The 27,712-nt window shown below is 42.3% G+C and overlaps 1 protein-coding gene across 1 annotated transcript; it reads left to right on the plus strand.

The window, feature by feature from the left end:
* The first annotated feature begins 580 nt into the window (after positions 1–580).
* Positions 581–27,712, plus strand: PODN (podocan). Its single transcript, XM_082286880.1, has 12 exons — positions 581–665; positions 1,371–1,594; positions 4,984–5,228; positions 6,789–6,882; positions 8,463–8,527; positions 12,666–12,775; positions 14,958–15,114; positions 16,521–16,636; positions 18,491–19,148; positions 21,471–21,619; positions 23,242–23,449; positions 24,528–27,712. Exons 3-11 carry the CDS (start codon positions 4,989–4,991, stop codon positions 23,414–23,416), a joined length of 1,764 nt encoding a protein of 587 aa, XP_082143006.1. The 5' UTR covers positions 581–665; positions 1,371–1,594; positions 4,984–4,988; the 3' UTR covers positions 23,417–23,449; positions 24,528–27,712.

Below are 27,712 nucleotides of genomic sequence, written 5' to 3' on the forward strand. Positions count from 1 at the left end.
CCTTCAGAATGCCTCATGCCTCACTCATGCAGATCACAAGTGAGCTGGTGCCTGGAGAACCACTGTTCTTGGAGCTCATGCTTCAGTAGATCTGCTTATACCTTTTGTTCTCTGCCATGTTGCTGTTTGACTGGCGTGTCTGTTATTTGAGCTTATAATATCACAACTAAATTTAGCCTGTTTAGGATAGTGTCAGTAGTTGCAGAGCTGAGCAGGTTTCACATGGAATATACTGCATAGTGCAGCTTGGCCCTGGACATGGCCTCATGCTGGGGTCTGCAACAGTTTCTTTGAAATCTAAGAGCTCAAGGTAGCCAAGGCTGTCCTGGACCACCACCGGGTCTTTTTACTGCTGGGCAGCACAGAAGGTTGTGTCCTGCACAGGGTGCTGTGTGCCAGGCCCATGGCAAAGCAATGTTGTGACACACTGTCTGTCACAGCTGCCCCAGCAGCTGTTTGCCTAAGGACCTGGTTCTCTGCCATCTCTGTGGGCTGAAGAAATAATCATACCAAAGTTTAAACTGAGTCTTCAGCTTCAGTTTTTAAACCTGGAAATGTTTCTTTATGCAGGCTACAGCCACCACTCAGGCCCAGCAGCAGGGGACATGCAAGAGTACGAAGACTCAAGTTTGACTGGAAATGTTTCCCGCAGCTAATTCTGTGCTGTGAGTCTTGCAATGGAAATTCTTTGCTCTGAAACTTCCAGAAAGCTGCACTGAACAGAAACAGTGGCTGCTGAGTCCATGTACCATGGCAGGGCATAGCCTTTGGCTTACTGGTGTGTCAGAACACCTTTACATAGATTTGACTCCAGCTCTGGTTTTCCTGGGAATTTGTGAGGATGATGGAAATGCAGCACTGGGCCTGGAGAAGGGAGATGGGGAGTCTGGGATATGTTGATGTAGGAGATAAGATGTGGAAGAAGTGAAAGCTTGGAGGAAGAAAAAAAAGCCTGTACAAGTAATTTGTAGCATAGTGTAAGGGTGTGTTAACTTTGCACATGGGATATCTGATGTCTGACTCTTGTGTGCCTCTGTTTCCCCACTAAAGGAGGCGCAATGCCCTGCTTTTTATAATGCCCTGTACTTCCTCTAGATGCTACCTGACAGCTAATTACTATACTTCTACAGAAAAAACACAGATAAAAATGCACTTTTGGGGAAGGGTGAATGCTGGTCACTTCCTCTCCCTTGTGGGCTGCTCTGGCATCAGTAGTGAGTGAGGTAATCCCCCTACTCCTCCTCCCTGAAAAAATTGTGCACATTTTGTTGTATGGACTATACAGAAAGGGTAGCAGGCAAATGTGTCCTGGATCTCTGAGTCACTAGGAAAAAGCAGCCAGCTTTGTTTTGTTTTTATTTTTGTTTCAGTAAAAAAAACACTTCCCACTCAAACTTTTGAAACTTCCACGTGGCACACAGGGGGATCAGTTCCAGTTGATATAAGCCTGGATGAAGAGAAGGAGGAAATAACTTAATTGCTTTAGACTTTAGTTCAGCTGGAGTGGAGAGGAAAGAATCAGTGTCCCTTCTTTGGAATCCAGCAAGAAGGTCGTGTTGTTGGTGAGGACAGATCTTCTGCAGATTTTGTGGAGGTACTGTACGGAGCACTGCGGGGCACTCACAAAACAGGTGGCTTTATATTTAATATAGTAAGGGCTGTCAGGGACAAAAAGCTGTGTTGCTTTCTTGGTAGTATTGCTGCACTTGGAGCATACTGTTATCAACTGTATGTTCCTGTTCTTTTCACCAAATAAGAAATGTGAGGTTTCTGGGCTGAATGTCTCTGTGTGTGTGTGTGTGTGTGTGTGTGCATGTGGTGGAAGGTTCTGATGTTGGTGCTGTTAATGTGAGATATAGAAGATAGAAAAGAGATTGAATGGATGGGGTGTTACAGCATATTTGGGGACTTTGCCTCTAGGACATTTGTAGCTTCAGCCTATGGATCCCTGGTCCCCGAAGATCAGTTGATGTGTTGAAAAGGAGGGAGAGTTAAAGGGGAGGGAGATAAAATGCAGGAAAAACTGCTGATCTATCTCCTCCTAGCTAATTTGAACCAGACCCCCAGAGAATGGGAGGACATTCCCACCTGGGAATGATTTGGGTTGAATGCAGCTAAACTCAAAGGTGCAGTAACGGTGCAGCTCCAGTGTCCTGCAATGAAATGCAAAAGCATGCACACTGTCTCTGCTTCTCTTCTGCCAATTCCTGCATGCTGGCTTTTGGCTTCGCTCACGGATCTTGCAAACTGTGTTGACAAAAGTAATGGGAGATTGTTTATTTCCCAAGTCTTTATATTCAGGCTGTAGCTGCTTCCTCTTTCCTACTCACATTTTCCCATATGGTGACTTTGGAAAATTCCTCTCTGATTTCGCTGGGAAGTGCAGGAAGCTCTCACTGGTAGAGGGTTGCCTGTTGCTCTCTCCAATTCTGCTGCTCACATCTGGAAAGGATCTGGCTTGGAAAGGGGAGACTTGCTCTGAGCTCAGTGCATGTTACTGACATGGCATGAGCTGAGAGCCTGTGGGGGCAAGAGAAATGTTCTTCTCCATTCATCTGATTTCTGACAGCAAAGGTGAGTTTTTCTATTTTTTTTTAAGCTGGCTTGTCAGACAACCTGCTGCAGCAGCCTGCCTGTCAGCTGCAGCTTTTAGCAAGGGTACTCAGTGTAACAAACTCAGTTAACCTGTTGATTTTGGAGGAGAATCCTCTCCTTCAGTGAATGTTTTTCTCATCTCTGTGTATGTGTGTCCTGTGAGAATGTGTTTGGAGAATAATAGGTAACAGAGATTAGATATTTTGAAAGTGATTCTGTTGTTTTTTGGGGGAACTGTAATCACTGAGAAGCATTCAGTAACTCCTGAAACTTCAGTTTACCTCTTGAGACTGTGCCTTTTGTAGCACTCTCGTGTTGTGAGGCATCAAAGTGCAGGTATCAGTTGTGTCTGGACCCAGAAAGATATAGCCACAGACGCCCCTGAGCTGGTTTCAGTGTCACTTCAGTCTTTGGGTAGCAGGTCCTGATCCAAAGCCCTCCTATATCAAGGGAACAGGACTGACTCTTTCTAGTGGGTCTTGAGCTACTCCTTTAGAAGCTTTCTTAGTAAGGCTGTGAATCAGGCCCATGGGAATGAGTTGAAAGGGAGTGAGTTACTTCAGCCTTTCTTTGAACTAAAAGAAAATCACAATCATGCCTGGTTTTACTGCCTGCACTCCAGATGTACACAGATGTTCCTGTATCCAAAGTGTCTCACTGTGCTAGAGCAGCATTCCCTCCAAAGGCATTGTAGCAGACACATGCATATTGATAAGGGGGTGAGATTTTCTCAAACACTTACTTGCAATAGATAGAATATTTCATGTTAATTTTTTAACATCTTTTCACCAATAGATGTGGAAAAGTCAGCATGTTGCAAATCTGTAGAGCCCAAGACCAACCACGATGTAACTGTGCTCTGGGAGCAGCGCTGGTAGTGTTACAGCAGAGCTGACTGAGACCTGTATATACAAGGGTTTTTGTCTATAGTTTCTTTTGCAAGTATCTATAAGGGTGAGATGTTATAGAGGAAAAATACTTTCTTAGAGATCTGAAGTACTTTCTGAGATGATTTTCCCTAAAATTTCTGAAATATTTTCTGAGATTAGGTCACCAAATACTAAGGATTTTACTAATCCTCTGTTGGCATACTCCATATGGCCAATTTTGGTCTCAGTATTAATATCTAGCTGCCATACAAGGAATGTTTTATAAAAGAGATGAATTTCATTATATTCAGCTATTACAGATATGAAAGCTGTAAAATAGTGGAGCAGGGGGAAGAGGGATCAAGCACATAATGATAAATACTTAAAATCATCAACCCAGCATGTTTGAAGCAAAGACCAGGACTAAAGCAACACCAGCATCCATGTTTTGGGATGCTCTGCCCTGTAATCCCACCTGCTCCCATTTCTTCAAGTGTAAGTCAGTGTTTAAAAAAATTATTTAAGACTTTCATGACTGTGACTGAGAGCAGGATCTCTCCAACGCTTCCCAAGCACCCAAGCTCTCTGTGAGAGCTCCTGGTGCAAAGCCGCAAGGAGCTGTGGGCAGATGTAAATAGAGACATGCAGTTCTGACAGCTGCCAGTCTGGCTCTGTGAGGTTCTTGTTTCTGATGCGAAGAAGGAATCTGGGCTAGCAGAGGTGAAGAGAGTACTTATTTCATAAGGTCATGAATCCATCGTGCCTTTTCACCTTAAAAGATCAGCCTAAGTGTTTCTCATCCCTGTCAAATCCTTCTGTGAAGAATAGCTGAGAGGATAAACAAGAAGTCATAACCAACCCTGACTGCAAACCTTTATGTATGAAATCTGAGAAGGGCAGAAAGTGGGACCGAGGGGGCTGGGTTAGGGCCAGCTGGCTGCTCCAGTAGATACTCAGCTTCTGTTTGGATTATTTTAACCTGCGGCCAGAAAGATAAAAGCTGAACATTGGCCAAGTGTTTTAGGTTCAGATCAGCACTGTCCAAAATCCATAGGAAGCCCAATCTGATTTCAGTAGGCGCGAGGTTTTGTTATTGCACGTGTAGCAGCCCCTCTGAGTCACCTTCTCCAGCCTCTATGTGTAAATAACGAGACGAGTTTCTTCCTATGCAAACCCGTGAGGAACGGTACGACCGACAGCCACATTGAACTAACATTGCATAACCTCTTCCCTATATCTGCGGGATCATCTGGCGTTTCTCAATATGAAAAAAGCAATAAATAACCTGGGGAGTCGGGGTCGGTGCGGGGGATGCTGCCGGGCCGCCGGCTGTACCGGGGCCCACTGGCTGCGCAGCGCCAAGTGCCTTGAGGGGACGCGAAAGCGCCCCGGGAGAGCGGGAAGGCGGCGGCGGGGCTGGCCCCGGCCGGGCCGGGGTTGCGGGGCCGCGCCAGTGCTGCCCCCGCGGCGCTGGCCCGAGGCGCTGGCCCGGGGCGCTGACCCGCTGTCCGGCTCGCAGGGGCGATGCCCGCCGGCGGCCGGGCGCTGCTGGCGCTGCTGGGGCTCCCGGCGCTGCTGGCGCTGGGCTGCGCCGCCGACAGCGACTTCGCCGAGGGCGGCCCGGAGCGGCGGCGGCCCGGGCCGGGCCCCGCCTGCCCCCGCGACTGCGGCTGCACCCAGGAGGGCGTCGTGGACTGCGGCGGCATCGACCTCAAGGAGTTCCCGCTGCTGCTGCCCGAGCTGACCAACCACCTCTCCCTGCAGGTAAGGGCATCCCTCGCCCCCGTGCCCTCATCCCTCCCCTGAACCCCGTGCTTTCCCTCAGCCCCTCCTTGGCTCCCGGCGGGAGCAGCAGGTGCAGCAGGCCTGGCTCCTGAGCTCGACGAATGCGCATGGTTATCAGCATCCTCTCCCCTCAGATCCAGGGAGGGGGAAGAGAGCTCCACAGGCTCTCACAGCTCCATGAGAAGAATTTTTGTCCAAACCAACAATTTCTTGTTTCTCCTTTGGCCAACACATATTTCTGGTGGAGGCCTTTCATTTTGAGATGTCTTTGAAGAAGACGATAAATGGCAGAGAATTTTTTGGGCAGCACGGCTTGTTAGTTCAGACACAGAGAGCCAGGCCAGAGGCAGGCCAGCCCGTGTCCCCCAGTGTCCCACCTCTCCCTGCAGCACATGGACTCAGCAAGGAGCAGGAATGACCTGGCCATTGCCACCCATCACCCCAAGTGGCACTGCCTGGTGCTGGGCTGCCTGTGGCCAAGACACTGATGTCATGCAATGGTCCTGCTCCACACACCTCATGTCTTCTCATGAAAAGGACAAGTAAGATGTGAGATATGAGCTTCAGGAAGAAGAATTGGGAGGTCCTAGACTGTCAGCATGTTTCCATGCTCTGCTGTTAGTTAATTGATCCCTGTGACCAGCATTTGGGCAGGTGTCCTTTCCCTGCCAGTGCTCTGACAGGGAAAGGACAGTGCTTCTAACTGGAAGGGCTAGAGCATAGCAGTCCTGTGGCCGTGCCTCCTTGGAGCAGTGGCAGTAGTTCCGGTTTCCAATGCCTGGCCCTTCACCAACTGCTTTTGCTTTATTGCTCCCATCTGTCAATTCTGTTCAATGGATGAAATGCAGATTTTGTTTAGAGCTTTTCATTTAGAAAAACTGTAATGTAAGCTGGCACCTTCCTCAGCAGATCTGTCCCAGGCGTGTGCTAGCCATGGCTCCTGCCTCTGCTGCCAAAAGAAAAGAAGCTTTTTGGAGCTGCAGCTGCCACCTTCTGTGCACTGGCCTGGCTTCCAGCACAGTGGGTCCTTGACTGGTCCCCTGGATGCTAAAACTAGAACCACTCATTAATGGTCAGAATGTTAGTCAGCATGTTAATGAAAATCTGATGGCAGTCACCCCTGACAGCACAGCCAGTGAAAGTGAACCCAGTTTAATGCTTCCTATCCATAACAAGTGGCTTTTAAAACAACCCATGAATAACAGAAGCCATAAACTTGGAAATCCACCATGCCAACCTTGTAGCAAATGCCTTGCTGCAGCTACAAGGTTTGGCTGTGGCAGATGGATTGTGGGCCTTGCCAGGCATAATCACACTCTTTGGTGCGTCCTGGAGATGAGCAGGAGTCAGTCTTTCAAATGCTGCTGGGTTTGGATGTTTTTGGTTTGAGATCTGAGTTTGGATCATTACTGAGAGAAGTCTTGACAAGGATTTGACATGGTGGGTTCACTTCCAGATTTTATTTAAGTTCACAGTCTGGGTTTACTGGGATCCTTCTTGGATTACTTTGCTGATGATTAATACTCTCCATTTTCTTAGAATAATCAGATAGAAGAAATCTTTCCAGAAGAGCTTGCTCGTCTTTATAGACTGGAAACTCTCAATTTGCAAAACAACAGGCTGACTTCAAAAGGTGAGCCACAGGGTGGACAGAGCCTGTGCCTCCAGAACACCAGCTTGTGCAATGAGGCCAGTGACAGCTGATAAGGAAAGCCAGAGTGATGGATTGCCTTGGTTGGAGTGGTTTGCTGTGAGCCTCACTCCTCTGGCCATCACACAGATCTTGGAGACACTTTATCATCTGAAACATAATACTCAGTGTAGAAGAATGCAGCCCTGCTGAACCAGTGGAGGAGACCTGGCAGCAGCTCGTGTACTGTGGTGCAAGATCTTCTCATCCAGGAAACTCCCTCTGGTCCCACAGGCACTTCCATGCAATGCACTTGAGAACCAGAAACATCCACATGCTGAATGATTTCCTCCTGAATGACCTTGTTTAGTTCAGTCTAGTCAGTCAGGGTAGTTTGGTCCAGTTTTGTCCTTGTCAAATTTGGTATGATTTTATATACATATTGCAAATAAGGACATTTCTACCCTTCTCAAAACATTTTGATTTTTGTAGGCAAGTTTTGCTGGCTCAGTCTTATGCTTATTAGAGAAACTTGACAAGGGGTTAGTGAGGAAAGCAAAAGAAACAGAGAAATTGGAGTAAACAGTAAGAGAGGAGGATATGGGATGCAAAAGAAGTAATTATTAATAATTTATGTGTCAGCCAGTTGATCTGAATGCTCTTTTTATCCTTATTGCAATGTTAGAGAGAAAACTTTATGAGATTGTGGGCATATTATACATGGGCTTCAAGGCACAGCACTCTTACACAGCACAGGGAAAGCTGTGCTTAATATATCCAGCCTTTGACATTATGACTTCTGGGCCTTCATGTTTCTTTCACAAGCCCTAGTGCAGCCCTGAGTTTCCAACGTGTTTTGACATGGGAAATAGCTTCACCTTTGACTCATGGTTATCTAAGTGCCAGGTGAAAGTGTTACTTGCAGGCTTTCCATTGTGACAGCAGCTGTGCTTGTGTGATCAGCTGGATGTGGGGTGACACAGATGAAAATTAATAATTATTGGGGACGATAAGCCCTGAGCTGGATCAGCTCTCTGAGCTGGTTACTGTTTGGATATCTGTATTGTGGGGGAGCAGAGCAAGAGAAGGGTTGTGACATGCAGATACTGGGGTAACGTTGGCAATATAGTCATGCATCGGGTTGATCTGATCATTAAGCAACCTCAGATTATGTCCTTGCAAGAAAAAAGATTTTCAGAATCATAAGCAAATTACAGGAGAAGGTTCTCAGATAGTGTGGTTGCTGCAAGCACTGATCATCAGCCATAGGGCAGATCTGCACAGATATGTACCTGACCCCTGCCAGTGGGCTTGGCCACAAAGCCTTGTGTGATCAGGATTTTAAGTAGTTATCCATTGCTCTTAACTAGTTTGTACTGTTTGATTTGATTTGTGGGTTTGGGGTTTTTTCCAATTAAATAAAAAGAGACAACAATAGGTTTGAATCAGATTGTTTCAGTGGCATTAAAAAAGTATTTCAATCTCACATGAAAGATACTGAGAGGGAAAGCTGTCCTCTGATATTTTCACTCAGAATGGCAGTAAGGTGCTGATGTCACTGATTAGTTATTCCTATTCTTAAGGGTTGCCAGAGGAAGCATTTGAGCATCTGGAGAACCTGAATTACCTGTACCTGGCAAACAATAAGGTAAGAAGCTCTGAAGCCTTTTAGAGTTCTTTTCTAGTTGCGTTCTGAAAATTAAATGAGCAAGATGTCAATTCTTTCGAAATATATGTACTACTTAAGTAAAACTGTGCTAAAGGGATATTCTAATGCAGGTTCATCTAAGGTCAAAACAGTATGTGAAAAGTTTAGAGGCTGCACATGCAGGTATATTTTGAACACTTGTTTATTTGTGCACCTGGTGAAAGGTTTCCCTCGTGTAGGGGGATACAGCCCCTGCATGTATAAATTACCACTGTCTTCAGCAGGCTTTGGATCAGCTGCATGCAGATTTGGCTCCTGCCTGTATGTAGGGTAATGATGTGAAATGCTGCCTTATCAGATGAGGCTGGTTGAAAAATTTGTGAACAAACACATCCTAGTGCCTTTGTTTGAGCCATCAAGATCTGTAAAAAGCTATCCAGTTTTCCCTGACTCCCATTCTTATTAGGTTTGATATGGGGAGAATACCCACACACAGTGACACTGTGCCAGTCATTAATTTATTCTTTTAGCTGCTGCAGTGGTTAGGAGCTGAATTTCTTCTTATGATGGAGAAGATCCCAGATGCTTTCCTATTAATGACCTAGGTTGGATGTCTTAACAGAAGCACATCTTTCCTGCCAAGGCTAGGAAATGAAATATCTTCTCATATACCCTTGCATCTGGGTGGTTCCCATTATGGCTTTCTTTATCCCCAGTGATTGTCCACAAATATTTGCTACAAAAGAAACTGGGATCCACAGAAAAATATAAGTTAAAACATGTGAGAGAACTTCTTTGTCTACAAAAATCCTGCCCTTCCATCCCACCCTCTCTCTCTCTGAATGTCTGTATATATATTTTATTATCCTCTTAAAATCTGGGACCATTTGATTTTCTGATTAAATACATGTGGCCACATTCAGGTTTCAGTCAGGCCAAGAGACATCCAGAATCACTCCATACATTTCTGTATGGAGTGATTGAGAATAGAACCCATTCCTTAGTACAGTAACATTGTGTTCTTTTCTCTCTTCAAGCACCATTTCCATGTAACAATCTTGGCAGTTAATAACTCCATAAAAAGGAACAAGCCAGACTGTGACTAATATTCCAGAACCTTGCACTCTGATTTTCCCTGTGTAACAAAACAAAGTGTTTGGTTTTTCTGGCTTTGCTGCAGAGAGAAAAGAATCCCAAAAGAAATTGCAAACATCAGCGAATGTCAGAAGTAGTTAGAGTGAGAGATTGTAGACCTGCAAAAATAACACATTTCTTTATAAATCACAAGCCAGGACAAACCAGATTGGCTTCAAACTGCATCTCCTCTGCAGCAGGAAACATTGTGGATCAAGTTACTGTGGTATCTGGAGGAGAGCAGGGATTTGCTGGTAGTTTGCTCCTTGTTTTATGGATTATCTTAATGCTGCTTTATCTTCCATTGTGATCCCATCAGATGTAGCTAAATCATCTTTCATTAAACTGGCATAGTTGATCAGAGAAAAGAAATGTAACAGACTAAAAGCCTTCTGTGGCCTGTGAGTAACAAGTACTTCAAGTAAAGAGCAGATGCTGTAGTTTCCTTTTTAATTTTTCACCCCCATTCTCATGTTTTGTATCTCTCATAAAGAGTGCACAGTAAACCTTGTTAATGAAAGAAATTGTTCCACCAAACTATAGACCAGATCCTGAGCTGTCATTATTATTTAATATAAGCAGATGATATTGGTGGCAGAAGGTTTGCATTTTCCCATATCCTGAAAGTGATATGGGATTCACCCCAGCCCAGTACTTCTGTTTTTATCAAAGCTTCATCCAAGCAAGAAAAATGGTTTCAAAACTGGTAATGACTTTTTCTATTAACCTTCTGAATTCATTAGTTAACAATGGAGAAACACTCTCTGCCACATAGAAAGGAAGGTGCAGAAATAAAGCTGAAAGAGAATTGCAGCTGGAGAAATGCAGATTGCTTCTTGTTAGGCAATAAATTAGACAAAGCTATTCAAGTCAACTTGATTTTTGCTAACACTTAAAACAATCCAGCAGAAATCCTTCAAGCAGGTAACCAGTGAAGATCAGTCTCATGACCAAGTGCTGAAATGCCACAGTAAAGTCCTGAGCAAGTGAAAACTCCTTTTGGTTTAAATTTCTCTCTTTTCTCTTTCTTGTGGTTCTGATGTCCTTCATTTCACATGTCTGAGCCATGTCCTTTGTTTTGTATAAAAGTTATGACCTAATTGACTGGAAAAAAGCTTTAATGTAGCACCATGTATCAAAATGATTGTCTTGTTTCCTGTGTCTGAATTGTTAATATTGTGTCATGGTAGAGACTTATTTCTTTCTGAGGCATTGTCGGACCTTCTTACTCAGAGATGAGTGCTTTTATCCAGTTCCCTGAAATCATATCTCCCAGATCAGGAGGTGAGAGATTACCACCAAAGCCAAGAACAACTGCAGTAATATGCAGAATGCCTCATTCCAGTGCTCACAAACCACCTGGAAATACTGATAGCAGTGTGACTTGTGGGAAAGATCTTTTTTGTGTTTGTGACCATTAAATGTTTGAGACAGGCTAAGGATGGAGGTTTTGGGACAGCTAAATAATGGTTTGGTTTTTTTTTTTTTAAAGAAGACTGTTTTATGAGTCCACTAAATTGGAAGTTCATGGATGGAGTTCATCAATGCACACTTGACATACCAGTAGAGAGGGGTATAGGCACTATTTGGATAAATACATAGCTTAAGGCTTAGGTTAAGGTTTTTTTTAAGGCTTAGGCAGTTCTCCAATAAAGTGTCTCCTTTCACACAGTGTTCATATTTTAAATATTTTTGGTTTTACGATATTATTCATAACCAACTGCAGTTTTATGGTAATAAAAGTTTGAAAAATATGGTTTCTCATCATGCAAGTTTTGCTGTGCTTTGTTGGCTGAAAGGACTAGGTTCTGTTTCACCACAACAGAGCTGTGAGGAAGATTACAGATTCCATGAACTTCAGGCTAGAAGGCAGATCTCTTCCATTGCCCCAGTTTCCCATCCTGATCTCAAAGATGACAAAGAATTCAGTTACCTCCCTGGGAAAGATGTTCTCTCCAGAGCCCTTTGGAGTGCACATAAAACACTGAGTGGTCTCATTACTACTGCAGTGAACACCTGTAACCAGGGTGGCTGCACCTGCCAACTGCAATTCAGTGTCTTCTCTACTCAAGGATTATCTATTACAGCATTGTGTTAAAAATTTGTTTCCCAAGGGCTTTATCCTGATGTATAAAGCTTCTGGGCTTATGCTTCCCAGAAAACTGTCCTCCATTCAGCCTGGATTGTAGCCTGTATTCTTGGTTTGTAGGTGAATGACTTTGCTATTAACAGTCACTCAGCGAACCTGGCCATTGTATTACCTGGATGCTCTCTAAAACTGACCTTTTTTTTTTGATGATTACTTTCAACTCCACCCATTTGTTCAGATGCAGACATTTCTAGGGTTAGCTTTTAAAATCACTGATAAAAATAGCAATAAGAGCAACACATTCAATCCTATACCTGTTGTCAGCTATAAAATTTTGGAGACAGGGCCTTTCTGTATTTCCTCATACATCACTTGTTTATTGAACAAAGTATCATCGTACACTTTGCTTTGAAGTGCCATTCAATATTCCATCACTTGGCTCAGAAGTATCCTTGTTCTTTGGGAGCCTGAATCCCCCTTGCAGAGATCATCAGAAATGGATGCAGCGGAGCAGACGTGTGAAGTGACACTTCCCCTCCACAATACATTTTTGCAAGAGAATAAGCAGTAGGTCACTGTGAGGGGGGTTGGAGTTTTTTGGCACAGCAGACTGGGGAATTAGGAACAATAGTAAGCAAAGTGTTTGCTCTCTGAATAACAATTTCTTGATTTCTTCCACCAAAAAGAGACAGGACCCTTCCAACCAAAACAAACATTTTCATATCTTAGAGCAAAAGTCTGTCTCCTTCCTGGACAGATTAGTGAGTGAGGACAATTTGTTTTTGTTCATGCAATCTACATTCAGTTTAATTTATCTTTGCCTGTTCAGGGAAGATAAATTTGCAAGTGTTTTGCTGCTGCTCTAATACTTGGTTAAAACATTTGCTGCATTTCCCCTGTATATTTCTTTTACAGCTAACAGTGGCTCCAAAATTCCTACCAAATACCTTGATCAGTGCAGATTTTGCAGCCAATTATCTCACTAAGATATACGGGCTCACATTTGGACAGAAACCAAACTTGAGGTAAGGAACTGGGAAGTAAAACAATACTGGTGTTCTGCCACTGCTTGGATGCAGTTGGTGGGTGATAAGAAACTATCCAGGTAAACTATATTATTGCCCACTTGTGTTTTTGGAAAGAATCTGTTATTATCAGCATGAAAGATCAAACAAACACATTCCAAGGGCTTTTGCTAGCTGCCAGACACTTCTGCAAATATGAAATGAAATTGTCCCTATTTTATTTGTGTATCAGGAATTTAAAAGAACAGATTTAGTTTCTCAAAATGGAGATTATCTATTTAGAAATCTCTAGTTTTATTACAGTCCATTAGTTTTTAAAAGTAAAATCAGGTGGAGGGTGCAGTACTCAGTGCAGTATAACTCAATTCTATTAAAGGTAAGCACTTCAGCACCTACAGAAGTGTTCAAACCCCAGGTGTGATGCCAAAGGTCTCTGCTTAGTTTTAGGTTGTGGTTTTCTCATCTGGATCCACAGCAGCACATCCATGTCAAACTCAGAGGCACACAGACCACCTCCTGTGAGGTATGGGCTTTTCTAAAGAGGTTTTGAGTAATCTGCAGCATCCAAATACTGCACCATCCAGATCCTGCAAAGACATCCCAAACTCTGTTGGGAGTAATTTACACAGCCAGGTTTGGAAGCAGTTAATTACAGCTGACCCAGCTGAGCCCCTACAGCCTGGTCTTGTAATGAACTGAAGAACTCTTCATTCCCACTGAATTCATTGAGAGCTGGAGCTATTCTGCACTTCCTGGGCCTTTAGTCTCTTTGGCTCTTGGAAGCTGAAAGGGCTGAGTCACTCACAGATTTCTGGCAATATCTCATGATGAAAGAAGCTAGATTTATACATGTTTTCTTCCTTAATCTGAAGATGCAGATGCTGCTGTATTTTGGTTCCATACTAAAATTACTGACTCTTCTGAAGTGATTTTCACTCTCTTCTATACCAACACTGATTTTAATCAGAATAAGAACTTATTGATTTCCAAGATCACTCATATAAAATCCTAACAAAGTTGTTTCAGTTGTTTTGTTTGCCCCCAGCAGAGTTCATGATCTCAGACTGATTATTTGGAGAGTAAGTTTTTCAGAAAGGCAAATATTTGTGAGTTAAAAGTACAGCTGACCATGCAGGGTAAACAATACTTTCAGTGTAGCTCTGAACTCCCTGGAGTGTGTGATCACACAATTGTATTTCCATACTGAGCCTTTCCTTCCTTCCAGAAGGATGGTGCCAAGTCCTCTGCAATGGGTAGAGAATCCAAGAACAAGTTAAAAAAGCACATTTTGATACTTTTGCAGTTTTAACCCGTCTCTACAAATTTAGCTGCCTGTTGCACCTAGGGGTAAACACAGGAAAGGAGGAGGTAATCAGTCACTAAAAACCTGTAACTTCTTCAGTTACAAAGAAGTCTTATGAATTCATTTAGCAGTTAAGCCAGTGAAAAGCAGGAATAACTTCATAAAGGTACATTGCTTTGTACAGAATTGAAACCTGTGTAAGAATGAGTCAATTTCTGAAAATCTGTTTGGAGAAACTTTTTGTGAATATTAAAGATTGAAAGTAAGAAGGGCAATGGCTCATTAAAAAACAACTCTTCCAGACTGAGTAAATCTGTTGTCTTTCTGTTAGTATCCTATTCTGAGTTCTAGGAGTAGGAGACAAATTGTTTCCTGGGGTATTTCCAGCCTTCATGGGAGCAGGAAGAATGGCGAGTTAAGAAATGGTCCTTTCTTACAAGACCTCCCGGTTGGTTTTGCAAGCCCAAGCAGGCCAGACTCAACTCCAAAAAGAAGTTAAAATTGGGGCATATCTGTTAAACAGAGATGAATTCCAACCCTCTGAGTGAGGCCACCACACTGACATTCTGTGTTTCTAAGTACTGCACAGTCCCAGCTTGCACTCAGTTTCTTCTTTTAAGAAGATAAGGCCACTTGTGAAATTTGCATTCACATGCAGGTTTGGATTTGGAATAAACCTAACTTTCAGAGAGTACTGGGGCCAGCCATTTGGTTTTGCATCTGTATCCCTTGCTAAGTTGACACATTTTAAAAACAAATATAATTATCTCAAAGAAAGAAGAAAAGATTGAAATTAAGTTTTAAACTAATTTCTCTCAGTAAACAAAAACTCCAGATCTCCCTGTCTGTTGAACTTCATATTTTATTTCCTTCCAACAGATCTGTGTATCTTCATAACAACAAACTTTCAGATGCTGGGTTACCTGATAATATGTTCAACGGCTCGAATAATGTGGAGATACTCATCATGTCCAGCAATTTCTTGAAGTATGTTCCAAAGAATCTCCCTCCAGCACTATATAAATTACACTTACAGGTAATGACAACAAAGTTTTGTAATCCTGTGTTTGTGTGGGTTTCACACCACACAGTCAAGACATCCCAGTGCACCTGGAAACACCCCCAGGCCCACTTTAAGTCTTGCCTGCTGTATTCTCAACAGTAGCTGTCCCAGTGTCCTTCCTTTTTGTCCATAAGCAACAGTGGTTTTTGCAAATCACCAGAATGCTCATAAGGGGCAGAAATGCCTTGCTGTGTTTGCAGGGGGATGTATTGCAAACTCCTGGGTGGTTGCATTGTTGGTCTCCTCCCTGCACATACCGATATTAATACATCTTAGAACAGGAAGTGAGTGCATCATTCCATGGCCATGTTTCCATGACCTCCCAGTTAAGTTTGCCACTGATGCCACTTCTCCTGATAGCTGCTCAGCCACTCTGTGCTGGCTTTGCTCACTCACTTGTTTCACACAGACCACTGTTTCCCAGCATCAGTGTCTGCTGCTTGCTACTGAACTGGCAATTCGGTTTGGATCAGGCATCCTCTACTGCTACAACTCCTCCAGCAACAGCGCAATAGCAGAGTTGTGCTATTAACTACTCTCCAGCATTTTTAATTCCATGTCATCTGATGATGATAAAAATGCTTCATCATGTCTGTGCTGGAGATCTGAGCCTTAGCAATGGGAGAGCCACAGTGGTGGGGAGTCCTGGGTCTGCTAGCTCCGAGTGTTGACAGCTCCTTGGACGTGCAGAGGCTGGAGTCTGTTATCAGCCCTGGACTGAGGCAGCTCTGTGCTGCCTCCCAGCTTTCTTTTCCCTTGAAGGTTTCACCAGAATTCTTGTTAAAGTCTTCTACAGAACAGACTTCTCCAGCTTGAAGAAAAGTAAATGCAACCAGTCCAGTCCCTTAAATTGCTGGAATTTCTCTCCAAAGTATGAACTTACTTGTTCCCTGCATTTTTTTACACTTACAGTAATCATTATCTCCCTATTATCTGTGTGACTCCCAAAGGGGTTTCACACTTTGAGGATTACACTTTGAACTCGTCTCCTTCCCTGCTGTCCCCAGTTGTGTTAAGGGCAGAGGAGACGAGCAGAGAAATGAGTGTTTTATATGCAAGTGCACCATCTGTCAGTAGTAACATTTACCTTGATATTTTGACTGGGAAAAAACCAGGACAATGAGAAATGAGAGACAGCCAGTAGTGGACCAAAAGTATCTGACAAGTGTACTTTAGATGTGATTTTTTCCTTTTACTGTTCATTGAGACATTTAGCCAGATTTGTCTGTGTGATCCAGTCTGTCCATCACATTATAATGCCCCCTAAATATTTTATGTCTAGTCCTTTAGAAGTTTAATTGCCTGTGTTAGTTGAACAGAACCCAAATGTTGTATTTATTCATGCCAAATACTGTGCTTTGTGCTTCTGGTGAGTCTAGAGCAACAAGCTGGAGAAGATTCCCAAAGGAGCCTTCAGCGAACTTGCTGGTCTGCGGGAGCTGTATTTGCAGAATAACTACTTGTCTAATGAGGGAATGGACAACGAAACTTTCTGGTGAGACTGAGATGTGCAGTTTGTACCTCTGTGTCTGTCTGCCCCCTCTGGTACAGTCACACATCTACTGAACAAAGGACACAGTAAAAAGTAAAGTTATTAAAAGCTGGATGGTGTTATGCATTTCACTGCTAAATCTGAGATGCAGATGCTGCCATTCAAAAGCAAAGGTCTGGGTGAGTGGTTGCAGAATAGTTTCATACAAAACACAGAATAGTGAACATCAGACTGCACCACTCCCTGCCTGCCACAGACCCAGTCACACAGGTACTAAGTGCCTTCTGGGAAAAGCCACCTAGAACAACATGGAAAGCCACTCTGTTCTTCCAAAACAGTCAAAAGTGAGGTTACCTGGGACTTTCCAGTTTCTAGGGCACTTCACTTGGCATTGGAGCCACACCTTCATCTTCACTGGAGCCACTTGTGTGTTTCTCTGAAGGTGACTTGAAAGCAGCCACAGACACACAGCTGTGAATTCCCCTGGCCCAGCTGTACCCCAGTGCAGGTGGTTGCTCGAGCAGGCAGGGATGCAGTGGTACTGCTCAAGAGCCAGATGGCTGCAAAAGCTTTGCTATCAACTGATGAAACAGAAATAGCCTTTGGCTGTCCTAGATTTAGCCTGGGACTTAGCACTTAAAAAATTTAACATTTTTTTCTTTGCTTGCACTGAATGCTGCCCTTTTTCTACCTGAAAATCCAGACCACACAATCGGTCCTGCCCATAATTTAGTTCTGTAAACTCTCCTGATCTCCAGACACAAAAATGTACCAAACTGTGCTTTCCTTTTCCATGTCTCTTTCTGAGAAACCTCCCTTAGTAGTTTAATATATCTGTGTTGAGTCCACCTCCAGGTCATGTTGGACGTATAATTTTTGTTAAGATACTCCCATCCTAGGAAGACTTACAAATTTGCAGCAATTAAGTATTTTACCTAAAGATTATATTTGTTCATTCAGAGCATGTCTGGATAGCTGGAATAGCAGTGTAGTAACCAGTAAGTAATGTCTGTAACACATTAGTTCTCATGTTTCCTGAAAACTTTCTAGTCATCTGTGATGGGTTATGTAGTGTCAATAGATTAAAACTCTCATTTGAACTGAGAAACTGACTTGAAATACAAGGGAATACAGGGTTCCTCAGTCCTGGCATATAATGCCGTTGATCCACATCCAGTTGGTATAAGTGGCTGGTTTGAGGGTTTAATTTAGCTTCAACTGAGACCATGGAATCCAGATTCAGTAGCTTACACAAAGCAGCTCTAGCCCTGACTCACTTCCATAATACTGGAGGGTCAGGAGAAGTTCACTACCTTAGCCTAGGACACTGAGTTAGCATTTCTGCTTTTCATAAGAGTAACATTCCATCATCTAGAAAGCAAACTTGCCTTTCAATTTCAGTATATACTTTCAGAAAGACAGAAATTACTCATGCTCAGGCTTTGTTTCTGTGAAACTGAGAGCTGAACTCTGTGTTCTGGTGGTGCTCCCATGGCATCTTCCTTGTGGTATTTGTTCACTGAAATTGCTCATATGTTGCTATCTGTGACTGCAAAAGTGATCTCAGTCCTCAGCCCAGTGGCAGTTTGGGTGTCTGTGGACTCTGGCATGTTCTCTTGCTAGTGTGGCTGAGGAGCAGGGGCAGTGCCACGTCCTAATCCCTAATGAAAATATGGGTGCTCCCTGTTTTGGTGTCCACATCATTCATATCATGAGTCAGAAAAGGGCAGTCAGTAGTGGAAGCCATGCTGGGTAAAAAGGCTCTAAAGCAAAGGTTGTAAAATCTTAGAGGAAACTGGTTATTGTTTCACCTTGCAGAATCTAAACGGAGAGTGTTTTCTTTCCTGCTTTCCCAAGGAAATTGTCTAGTCTTGAATATCTGGATTTGTCCAGCAATAACCTCTCACAAATCCCAAGTGGTTTACCTCGAAACATCGTCCTCCTCCACCTGGAGAAGAATGCAATTAAGGTGATTGACAGAGATGTCTTGACCCAAATTAAGAATCTGGAGTACCTTCTGCTCCACAATAACAAATTAAAAGCCCGAGGTATTCACCCCTTAGCCTTCCAGGGCTTAAAGAAGCTGCACACTGTCCACCTGTACAATAACATGCTGGAAAGGATCCCCAGTGGGCTGCCCCGGCGAGTGAAGACACTTATGATCCTTCATAATCAGATCTCAGAGATTAACAGGAATGACTTTGCTACTACTTACTTCCTTGAAGAGCTGAACCTGAGCTACAACAAACTCACAAGTCCCCAGATCCATCGGGAGGCCTTCCGTAAACTGCGGCAACTAAAGTCCCTGGATCTTTCTGGAAACAATCTGCACACGGTGCCTTTCGGCTTTCCAAAGAACTTGCAGGTTCTGAAGCTGAAGGAGAACGAGATAAGCGTTATCCCAAAAGGGACTTTGTCTGGGATGACAAAACTGCGGGAACTGTATTTGAGCAACAATAAACTGAAAGTAAATTCAATTTATTCAAGAGCATGGAGAGAACTCAGCAGTCTCCAGGTAGAAACATCACCTTCTCTAATTGTTTTAGTGATGCTGATGTCCTCATCTGTCTGCCTAAATCAAATTATGTAGCACTGATACTAAATGTGCTTGGTCCTCATGTTTTGGGGTTGCACTGTGAGTGCTACACACTGTTTCTAGAGTAGAAATGATGTGCTGTTGTCCCAGAGGTGGGTACCTTCCACTGCTGGCCAGTCCAGCTTTGTTTCTGAACCCTGACAGTGTCCTATATTTTCAGAAAAACATCAGTGAATGTTGTCATTAAAACTGAAATTAGGCTTTTCAAAAAGCTTGTCTCCCAAAAGATTTAAAATCAGCTCTGAATAGAGACAGCAGGAGGAAGGAATGCATAAACAAAAACACTCTTAATTCTCAAAGCCCCCACATCAGCTTATAGTCAGACAAGCCAAGCTGTAGGATTTAGCAGCTCAGCTGGCTAAGGCACCTGGGGAGCAGCTCAGAGGTCTGGATTCAATCAGCAGTCTTCTCATTTGCTTAATTGTTGGAGAAAGTTAAACACAAACCATAAGGCAGGCAGGAACAATCACATTTGTAGTGAGCAAAATGACCTTTCAGAATTGTTACACTGGCTGAAGGATTTGTCTGCATTTCCTTTTAGGCAACAGCCCCTTTCCTGCAGTGAAAGGTATTGCCTGTGTCATATGGCAACCATGGAGGGTGCATATGGTCAGGTCACTGCACAGGCAAAGTGTGCACATCTCAGAGCAGATCAGGGATAAGGACATGGAGCATATGTCACACTGGCCCCCAGTGTGTTTTCAGACAATCCTGATGTTAATCTATGTGAATGTTTCCCTTTCTGTTGTGTCTGGGAAAAACCAATAGCTTGTTGCTCAGTTAATGTCAATCAGCAATGCAGCAACAGTGTCTGTCGAGCTGTTTGCATCAGCTGCAGATTTGGTCCCTGGCTTTAATAATACCTTTTGCCTTTGTTTGATGCCTCACTGATGTGTGTGTGTGTGTGTGTGTGTGCATGTGTGCATGTGCAAATATATCTAATGTGCAAAGTCTGGAAGGAAGATGCTGTTGAAAATTATGGACTGCTGGGACTGTTTTTCTGCAGTACCTTAATAAAATGTAGGTTGTTTTATTTTCAAACAAAAATGGGTCATGAGCCCTGTTAGGCAGCTGGAGTTGTTGGCTGGAATGAAGAGCTTTCCTTCTCAAAGGTCCTGATTCACAATTACTTTGTGAAACTTTTGTTCTACTGTCACTTCCTTGCAGTCAGTGTCAAGCCAGAGTAAGGTGTTGCTGAACCAAACATTGGCCATCCCCACAGCAAACCTCACTCCCATTAAACAGGGTTCAGATAATAGCACAGACTTAAAATTCTGCTGGACTAATGGGGCATTTATGGTTGTTTGTTTTCTTTGGAACAGCGTTACTTCTTGTAGGCTGTTTCCAGCTGAATACTTTTTATCATTAAGTGCTTAACTGTGCAGTTGGTTTCTGAGTTGGTGCACTGGAGTGAATTTGGCAAATAACCATCCCATGAAGACCCTGATCATGCATATACTTAGTAAATGCTTCAGTCCACAGTTTCCATGGAAATCACTGGAGACTCTGCAACTGCAAAGTGAGACATTTACATAATGGACTTGGCAGTACTGGGTTAACAGTTGGAGTCAATGATCTTAAAGCTTTTTTCCAACCTAAACAATTCAATGATTCTATTGATAATTGTTTTTCAGACTGGCATTATGTGAGGAATAAAAGCACTGGAATTAGGACAGTTGTTTGCAGAAGTGTAGCTTTGAGTAGTGTGTAACTAGTGAGTGTCAGGTTGGTGCTATGAAAATGCTACAGGATACCAAAACATTTCTATTGATCCATTCTCTTGGATAAAATTAATCTGAGAAATGATCATGACCTTTATTCCTGCTGTCTTCATATGTCTCCATGTTAGAATATTTCCAGATGGTTTTAGATGTAACCGTACCTATTACCAACCTTAGCCAGCAAAGTGTTTGCAGTAGCAGCTTCCAAGGAATTCTGATGCATATCTGAAACTCAGCCTGTTTTTAATTTACTTGAAGCAGACATGGGCTAATGCCTGGGGACAGAGATAAAGAAATGTTGGAACTCTGAAACAAACCAGCATGATGTATCACGTGAAATCAGGATGCTCAGTAGGAGTTAAGAGAGTAGAACTGTCTTGGCCACACTTACCTTGATGCAAATTAGAGGTAGATGAAGTTAGTTTATTCTATAACAAATATAACTTCAAACTTAAATCTCTCTCTGGAGTGTTTCTAATATTTAAATTATTTATTTGACCCCTTGTTGTCTCTCTTGCAGTCACTAGATATGGCTGGCAACCAGCTGACATCTATCCCATTAGGCCTGCCAGAATCTCTGGAATATCTGTATCTCCAGAACAACAAGATCACAACAGTTTCAGAGAATGCTTTTGAATCCACACCCAAAATAAAGGGGATTTACCTCAGGTAAGGCCAAGTTTCCACTTCAACACACAAGATTTTTTCCTGCTTCATCCGCTTTGTCATTGCTTACTTTTCAGAAAGTATTTTAAATCCTTACTTTCTGAACAAGCATATTCGGTTCATAGTAATATGTGATAAAACTATATTCATCTGCTCAGAAAAGACATGGATACACATAATAAGTTCTTTTCAGAGAGCTTGTCTTTTCTATGCTTATTAGAATGGGTTTGGCATGCCAGTAATTCTGGGAAATTAATGTTTAACATGATGTCATATTCCAATATTCAGCTGTGAGCCAAAAGTTGACAGTCCTCTTGTAGAAGTACAGCTTTGCCTGTGTCTGTTGGCCCTGGATTTTAACAAAATCCCCCTCCAGTGAGGTGTGTGTGATTAATCTTGGAGTTGTGTGCATTCCCTTGATAGTTTTGTCAGAAACAAGTGACAAGTTACAACTGTGAAGGTTACTTAACTCAGTCTAGGGGCTTTACTGGGTATTTTCCCACTCTGTCAGTTGGATGAGGACTTTGTTTTTATAGATGACAGATACTGACCTTTTTCTACATGTAATGTAAACTCACAGTAACAACTGATTTAAGCAGAGATTTATATCACAAGAAGTGATTCTGTCCCCATAATATATTCAGTTTTAATCTGATGGAATATTATTGAAAATATTAATTAAAAGTAATTTATGAATCCCTACAGAATAATTGATTAAGCTGATCCAATGGATGTGTTCAAAAAGCCCAGGCTGCACAAGACTAAATATGGTCTTATTTTGTCTATATGCAACTAAACTGCCCTGTAGTTCTGAATAGTTCTGGAGCATACCTTTATGGATGAATGATTCTATACCCAGCAAATAAAATTACAAAGTCTGGTGTAAATTAGAGCAGTCTGTCTATTCAGCTGCTCACATTTATGAGATTTTAGTGAATGCTTGGATGTGAACCAGAAACCACATGCCACATTCTACATTTCTATATAAAGAAAAAAGGAATTTGCAAAACAGTTTTGCTAACATATTCAGAAGGCAACTCCACCCAAGCTCAGTCGTATTTTTAATGGGAGGCCATTAATCACTGCAGTGCTGTTAAACAATAATATACATATGGAAATATTACACAGAATACAATTTTAAGCATGTTCAAGAGCAACAGACCAGTATATGTGACAGGTTCTTAAACTGCAGATTAGTTTATTAGTATTCCTGAAAACCCAAATAACAGCTGAAAAATTAATGCTTTGTTTATAAAGGGATACTTTGTTTTGAGTTTTGTAGGTGAAGAATTAAACTATCAAGGAATGACACAGAATGTCATGAAAAATCAGTTACATTTTGAAATGTGGACTATGGAGCAGATGCCTTTCTTCTTTGGGAAGGAGAAAGCAGAAGAGCAAGAGAAAGAATTTGTGGGGGAGGAATTCTAGTATTATGATTTTATTTCTTCCCCCATCCAGAGGAGTCAGCACTTCTAGAGTGCTGTTGTGAGTCAGTGTAATCTTAGAGTTACTTCGGTCAGTGTAGAGTAGCTGCAGAATGGTTTCCTCTTAGTCTCCTCATTTCTGTGTTGCATATAAAAATGGGTTTATTTTAACAGGGGTGCCTTTTTGTTTGCTTACAGGTTTAATAAGATTTCAGTTGGAGCACTGAAAGAAAGTACCTTCCAAAACCTGAAGCACTTACAGGTACTGGATATTGAAGGGAACCTTGAATTCAGCAACAGTTCAAAGAATAAGGATGACTCAGAAGAGGAAATGGAAGATGAGGAAGAGGAAGAGGAAGAAGAACTGAGATAAAATGTGAACTCACACAGTCCCATCATGTGAGAGGTAACAGCTGTAGTTGAGTTAAATCAAGGTCCCAGTTCTCACACTCTTGTGTAAATAATTCCAGTTTACACACATGATTGAAGCATAACAAGTGAGTGTCTGAACCCTGAACTTAAAGACTTCCATTAAAACATGATGGGGAATCACAAATCTAAAAGGGTTGAAAATACAGTATTCTGTAAAATGAAACAGCATATATCTGTTTTATCAGAGGCAATGGACTGTTCTTACTGGCTTCTGTTTACAGCCGCAGGAGACACGAGAGTTAAAGATTCAGGTCCTTGTTTAGAAATTCTGGTAACAAAAAATGCAAAGGTATTTCATGGTACTTTTAAGCATATCCTTCAAAAGGGAAACAACAAACTGTGAGGCTTGCTGATGCAGAAGACATGTGAGCTGAAAACAGATAAAAAATTAGACAAATTAAAGTAAGATTAGACCCATTGGTGTTTGTTAAGTGTGTCATTAGATTACAAACTCTGTGTCAAGCAGTATTTAAATCACTGACCGCTTGGAGTGGGAAGGTATAGCTGTACTTAGTGTATTTCTTATTAAAAGAATAGCCTCTTTACTTGAATCTCTTTTCAACTGCAGAAGAAAAGATACAGGGAGAATGATATTTGAAGAATATATATTTTTTTTCATAGGAATAGCAATCTACTTACTGCATCTCTTTAGCATCTTATGTTCGAAGATGATGGGGTTCAGGACTGCTCTTTACTTCTGGAGATCTCAACTCTTGAGAGTGGGGAAAAAATAGTTTTGTCCCTAATCAATATTTTGTCACTGAGAATGACACAAGGAATTGCTAAGAATAGTGCTATAAGGCTTAAAAGATGATGGGGCTTGAAAAGGCCAGAAGGTACTCAGGAAGTCAAACATTAGCCCTCCTGGCTGGGCTATATGAAAACTTTGTTAAACAAGAAATAATTTATCTCTACAGACTTGGGGTATATTAAAAATCAGTGCATCTCTGGTTTAGTTTGGGGCACGTGTGACATGTTAACAGGTACTAAGTTGGTCTTACACTGAATTCTGTATTCCATTATGTAACTTACTTTATTTTTCTGTTTTGCAGGAAAACATATGGAAAAATACATATATGTCTATGTGTATATATCTCTATAGATATACAGAGAACACTTAGCAAAATGTGCAATGAATTACGCAGAAACTGTCATGGCACTGGGCCAGGCTCATGGAAGACAGTGTATTTCAGTGCCTTATTCAGGGAGAGACCCTGAATGCCTTTCCAAAGCTTCCAAATCATCTTATACAAGACCCAGGATCATAAGGGATTGCTCTGGAACTCACAAAAGCTGGCTTTTGTTTCTTTTGTTTCTCTTCCCTCACTGTTTCCATCTGTAATAACATTATGGGACTGTTTTGAACACAGGCCTTCAAATGCCATTTTTGTCACTGCATTTTAAGTGAACCATGTTTATGCCACTTTTCTTTTGCTCCACCCAAAAGAAGCTGTTGCTGGTCAGGGTAGATGGATATTTGCAGTAGTTTCATGTGCAGAGCAGTGTATGAGGCATTTTGGTCATCAAGCAGCAGTAATAATTCTGGATGCAATTATTTCTCTGTTATAACAATGTGTATATTTGGATGAGAAAAACAAAATAAGGCTGGATCCCGTAATATTTTATCTCTACTGCCAAAGCCTGCAGTATATGCAGTATGTTTTAGAAAGGTTTTAAGATAAAACAATTGCTCTTGTGAATATATATATATATATATATATATATATATAAAACCTGTATGTCTGCCTTCCAGAGCTTTGGTAAATTTTTTGTCTTGCTGTTGTTTGCCCATGGGGCAGTTGGGTGAATGTCTCTGAAGGTGCGATCAGAGGATGGAGTGACAGGATGAAGTTTAATGTATGTGATAGAATTTTCCACAGTGTGTATCTCATTCTCACTGACAGTCAGGAGTGAGGCTAATGATGTAGAAGAGATTAGTGAGTGTGGGCTGTCTTAGGAGAAAACTATTAAATGTCAAAAGAAATTCGTTTAGTTCAAGTCTGGAGACAGTGCCTGCTGTTGTACTCCCTTAAAGCCTCCCCTATTTTATGATGTTGAGTGCTCTCAGCTCCTGTTGGAATCATAGAAAATGAAGAAACCAAGGAAAAGAAGACCTACAGAGGTACAAGTTTCTTACCTGGTTATAATGTCCTTCATCTGAGGCAGCTAATCTGCTTGAAAAAATGGTCTTTTCTTTTGAGGATTTCTGACTGAACATGTGTTGTTTTGCAAACTGCATTCCAGGATTTACTTGGAAACACAGTTGGCTTAATTTTTTACCAGCTGTTTTCCTGCTGGAGATCTAGTTCCACGCTCTCCCTTTGGTCTCCCATAGCACATAACAGTAATTTCAAGCTGTTGTTTCCTACCTTAGACAATTCAACACAATCATTAATCATAGAAGAAAAGATTGCTTCCTGAAAAAGTAAAAGCTTGGCCCTAAAAGTTGCAAAACCCACACATTTTTGAATATCAGCTATACAGCTGAGCAATAAAATATCCTTCCAGCTGACTGCTGGGATAGATTTTAATGTAAAATGTCTACAGATTGTAGCTCAAGTCAACTAGGTACCTCCAGCAAACACCAGTGGAAGTTTTACCAGTCTTTTGTGAAAAAGACCAATTTATTAAACTCCTGAACAAGCTGAGAATATGCAGATTTGTCCAGTTTTATGGAGTACTGTTCTACTGTGTTTCAACTTCTGTCCCTTGGACTATGATTCTGTGAAAAGTCAGGTGGCTCAGACTTCTTTGAATGCCTTATGAGTCTGATGCAGTGAGTGCAGGGGTGAAGGTTCATTGTAGCACCTGTAGAATCAAAAATATTAGGATGATACAGACACTCTTAAGCCTTTGCCAAAGGAGACCCACCTACAGTTTAAGGTGCACATAGTATAGACCAGATAAAGTTAGGAAACCCTTATCCAAGTTTATTTCAAAATAGTTGCACACTGAATTTCTCCTTTAAATGGGACAATGTTTTCCAGCAGGAAAAAACCCCCAAGAAACAACTACCACTCTTACCCAGTAAAAGCCTCAAATGCTCCAAGATTGTTCTGTAAGAGTTTGGTGAGGGAGAGCCACAGGCCTGATTCCTCACTTACCTGATATCATCAGCACCTATGACACTGGACATAATACTGTCAGACCAAAATGGTAGTCTATTTCTTTCTTTTAAAGGAGTAAGAGACACCATGAGGGATGTTGAGGAATAATCAGAAATCCATGGGATTAAGCCCACATATTTTTTTGACTCTGGGTGGTACCCATAATCCAAAAATCCAATCCAGACCTTGTGTGGAACAGGACCCAGGAACAGGCTCTAATTTTATTATTTCCTTTAGTGAAAATGGGAGTTGGCAAGTTGGCCTTTTCTTAGACCACAAAGAGGCAACACAAACACTGCTTTCCTATAACTTTCTTCCTGTGATTTGCTTGGATTTGGGAAAGAGAAGAATAAAAGTGTTTTAAGGCTGAGATAGATATATGAATAGTGAAAATTTGAAGTCTAAAATGTTTAGTTGGCAATTTTATCCCTAAATATGCATTTGCACATGCTTGGTATTCCTGTGTGGTCTGTATGCAGACTAAGTTCTGGGTTTATTTGCTGTTTTTCTTTTAAAAGCCATGTTTCCTCATTACAAAGGATACCGCACAAAACAGGGGGAAATGGGATTTTTCTGAGCTATGATTTTTCACAGCAACAGAAGTATGAATGCAGCTTGAGAGCTATAAAGAATTAATCAGGTGCCAAAAATAGCCTGTGGATAATGAGCTTTTATTCTAGGCATTGGGCACATAGCCCATCTATGTCTGCCATGTGGATGGGCCGTTCTGGAGCCGTTCTGCCCCTCATCCCATTCCTTCAGGATCCTCACCCCATGGCCATCCCCTCACAAGGACTGGGGTACCTAGCACCTGCTCACTGCCCATTCCCACCTCCTGCCCCACGCCGCCCCGCTCCAGATAACCCCATGGCTTGTTATTTGGGGATTTCTGGGGGGAAAGGCCTGCGAGTGCTGTATCTTCCCCAGAGGTTTTACCTCCCCACATGGAGTTATGCCCTTTGCCTCCCCGGGGTGCTGTGCGGGGCCGGGGGTCGGACGGGATGCGGGGAGCCTGTTCCCCTCTGTTCCCTTCTGCTTTCACACTCACACAACTGCAGGGCTCCTCCGGACCCGAGGGGCAAGGAGGTCCCGCAGCGCAGCGGGCGCCATCCCGCCGGCTGTGAGGGGAG

Source organism: Coloeus monedula (genome assembly GCF_965178545.1).
Source record: "Coloeus monedula genome assembly, chromosome: 9".
NCBI lineage: Eukaryota > Metazoa > Chordata > Aves > Passeriformes > Corvidae > Coloeus > Coloeus monedula.

Coding starts and splice junctions, on each gene's coding strand:
- PODN (XM_082286880.1), top strand. CDS start 4,989: ATGCCCGCCGGCGGCCGGGCGCTGCTGGCGCTGCTGGGGCTCCCGGCG. Junction 8,528..12,665: donor TGTACCTGGCAAACAATAAG/GTAAGAAGCTCT, acceptor TTTCTTTTACAG/CTAACAGTGGCTCCAAAATT. Junction 15,115..16,520: donor TATATAAATTACACTTACAG/GTAATGACAACA, acceptor TGGTGAGTCTAG/AGCAACAAGCTGGAGAAGAT.